The sequence below is a fragment of the Ipomoea triloba genome, chromosome 3, assembly GCF_003576645.1.
Source record: "Ipomoea triloba cultivar NCNSP0323 chromosome 3, ASM357664v1".
NCBI lineage: Eukaryota > Viridiplantae > Streptophyta > Magnoliopsida > Solanales > Convolvulaceae > Ipomoea > Ipomoea triloba.
In genome coordinates, this window is record NC_044918.1 from 16041869 (window position 1) to 16044472 (window position 2604).

Below are 2604 nucleotides of genomic sequence, written 5' to 3' on the forward strand. Positions count from 1 at the left end.
AAGTGTTACTATTTATTAAGAATCAAATTCATGATTTATTGATATAAAAATCACATTTTACTTACTCAAAAAGAAAAAGAAGTAGGTGGGCCAGGGGTGAGTAGTTAGGGATAGAATACTATATTCCGGTTCACAAAGGGCGATTAAAAAGAATGGTTCAGAGCCCAAAGCGGCAGGTAAGGTAAAACCCCCCTTTACCCCCCTCGAGGCTATACGGGCCTTGAAGATTCTCTCCATTAATTTTCTCTCTCTTTCTCTCTCTATCACAAGCTTGCAAGAAAGAAAGAAAGAAAGAGAAGAAATTCCTACAAGAACACTACTGATGTGTATGTATTATCCATCAGTAGCTTAAGACTGAGCAGTACTACTTCTACACTTCCCAGTACACAACCCCCCCCCTGTTGCTTCACTGTCCCATTTCCACTGTCACTATTCAAACTCCAGTCTTGTTCCAACCCCTTCTCTCTCTCATCCCACATATTTTATTCACATACATACACACATATATAGAGAGAGAAAGGGGTGGTATAAAGAGGAGGGTTGATGCAGCAGCACCTGATACAGATGCAGCCCATGATGGCAGCTTACTATCCCACCACCGTCACTACTGACCATATTCAACAGGTCTTACTTAGCTTTCTATTCAATTCAATTTCTTCCCAAACCCTCTTTTCTTTTATCTCTTTCAACCTTCATATCTGATCTTTTTTTTCTTCTGTTATATGTGCAGTAGTGTTTTCTGTTGTTATTGTTATTGCCCTGTGTTGTGTTGTTTTCATCATCCCTACATACATGGTGGATGAAGTGCATATATATACTATATATATCCTTATTCTGGTTTTATCTGTCTTTGGCTACTTGTTCTTATTGTCAGCTTGCTAATAACTGGCTTTGCTTGCTAGCTCCAATAGCTTCTTTTTCATGTTTCTCAGTATTGGGTCTCACCACTTTTGTTTCTTTGTTTTCAACTTAACTTCATACTTGTGTTTACCTGTTGTGTTTGTTGTGTATGTGCAGTATCTGGATGAGAACAAATCACTGATTCTGAAGATTGTTGAGAGCCAGAACTCTGGGAAACTCAACGAGTGTGCTGAGTATGTGTTGTTTGTTTAGTTTGTTTTATTTGTTTCCCCTCACTCTTGAGTTGTCCTGCCCAGAAAGTTGGTGATCATATGTCTCTGCCATCATTTAATTAATAGCTGCTTGTTTTCATGGTTTTCTTAAATTTGTTCCTTTGGTTTGGCTTTCATTCTTCATCTTCTTTGTTAGAACCCTCCCTCTTTCCCTTGCAAGAAATGGAATGTCCAGCATCCTAATGCAAAACCTAATGTACCATATGTTTTGCCCAACCCTATCCGCTATCCGGACTCTTGATTTGATAACCATAATATTACTAAGGCTGACTCATAAAAGCTGTCTAGTAACTTTTTACTATGTCAATTATGAACAATTTATTCAGTTAACTATGAACAATTTAGACTAGTTTAATTTACTACGGAGTAGTAAGAAAACAGAATTTACTTCTTAGTAGGCATATTCTTGGGTGTAATATGTTATGAAAACATGATGATAGAGTCCTAATTTACATTTTGTGATAGCATTCTGAATATGGTACTGGTTTAAAGTTGTCTTCTATACTATGGTAGTGGTTTAAAAGTGTCTTTTATAGTTAGGGTCTGCTCAGAAAAACTGGTGGTATAACTCAAAAAACATTTTGTGATAGGAACCAAGCCAGGCTTCAACGTAACCTGATGTATCTGGCCGCCATTGCTGATTCACAGCCACAACCTCCCAGCATGCATTCTCAGGTAGACACTATTAATATTTTGTTTCTTCCTCAATTCCTCTCTGAGCTATGGCGGTTCTTGGTTTCCATTTCCTATAATAACCACCCTTTCTCGGGCCCCGGCAGTTCCCTTCTAGCGGGATCATGCAGCCCGGAGGAGCATACCTGCAGCACCAACAGGCGGCGCAGCAGATCTCCACGCAGTCTCTCATGGCCGCCGCGCGCTCGCCGATGCTGTACGGCCAACAACAGCCGCTATCGGCGTATCAACAGCAGCAGGCCGCCCTGCACGGCCAGCTCGGGATGAGCTCCGCCGGCGGCAGCGGCGGCGGCGGCCTCCACATTCTACAAAGCGAGGCGCACAACGCCGCCGGAAGCTTCGCCGACTTCAGCCGCGGATTGGGCGGCGGGAGCAAGCAGGAACTCGGCGGCTCCCTCTCCATGGAACCCCGCACCGGCTCCGCCGCAGACGGCGGCGAGACGCTGTACTTAAAAGCCGCCGACGATGGGAACTGATGAGGTAATGAGAGATAGGAATGAAACGACTGCGTTCCTATAAGTGCGCTTAGGAATGTTTTAGTTTGCAGAAAGTGTAGCTTAAGAGGAATGAACAAAGTTGCAGGTTTATGGACTGGTTAAGGGTGGTTTGGTACTATGTATGTGACTGAATTTAGGTGCCCTTTTTACAAACTTGTGTTATGTGTTTTGACCAAATTAGGGTTTATTTTTATCTTCAAATTAGTCTATCATCTTTATGGCACTGATCATCATGTAAATGTTCAAGTCATTTTGATTTGCTCTTCTACCTTTTTGCTTCA

The 2604-nt window shown here is 42.2% G+C and overlaps 1 protein-coding gene across 1 annotated transcript; it reads left to right on the forward strand.

Moving 5' to 3' along the window:
- Window positions 1-207: 207 nt before the first annotated feature.
- Window positions 208-2604, forward strand: LOC116012293 (GRF1-interacting factor 1-like). The gene is made up of 4 exons (XM_031251805.1): window positions 208-624; window positions 1018-1094; window positions 1724-1808; window positions 1913-2604. Exons 1-4 carry the CDS (start codon window positions 544-546, stop codon window positions 2300-2302), a joined length of 633 nt encoding a protein of 210 aa, XP_031107665.1. The 5' UTR covers window positions 208-543; the 3' UTR covers window positions 2303-2604.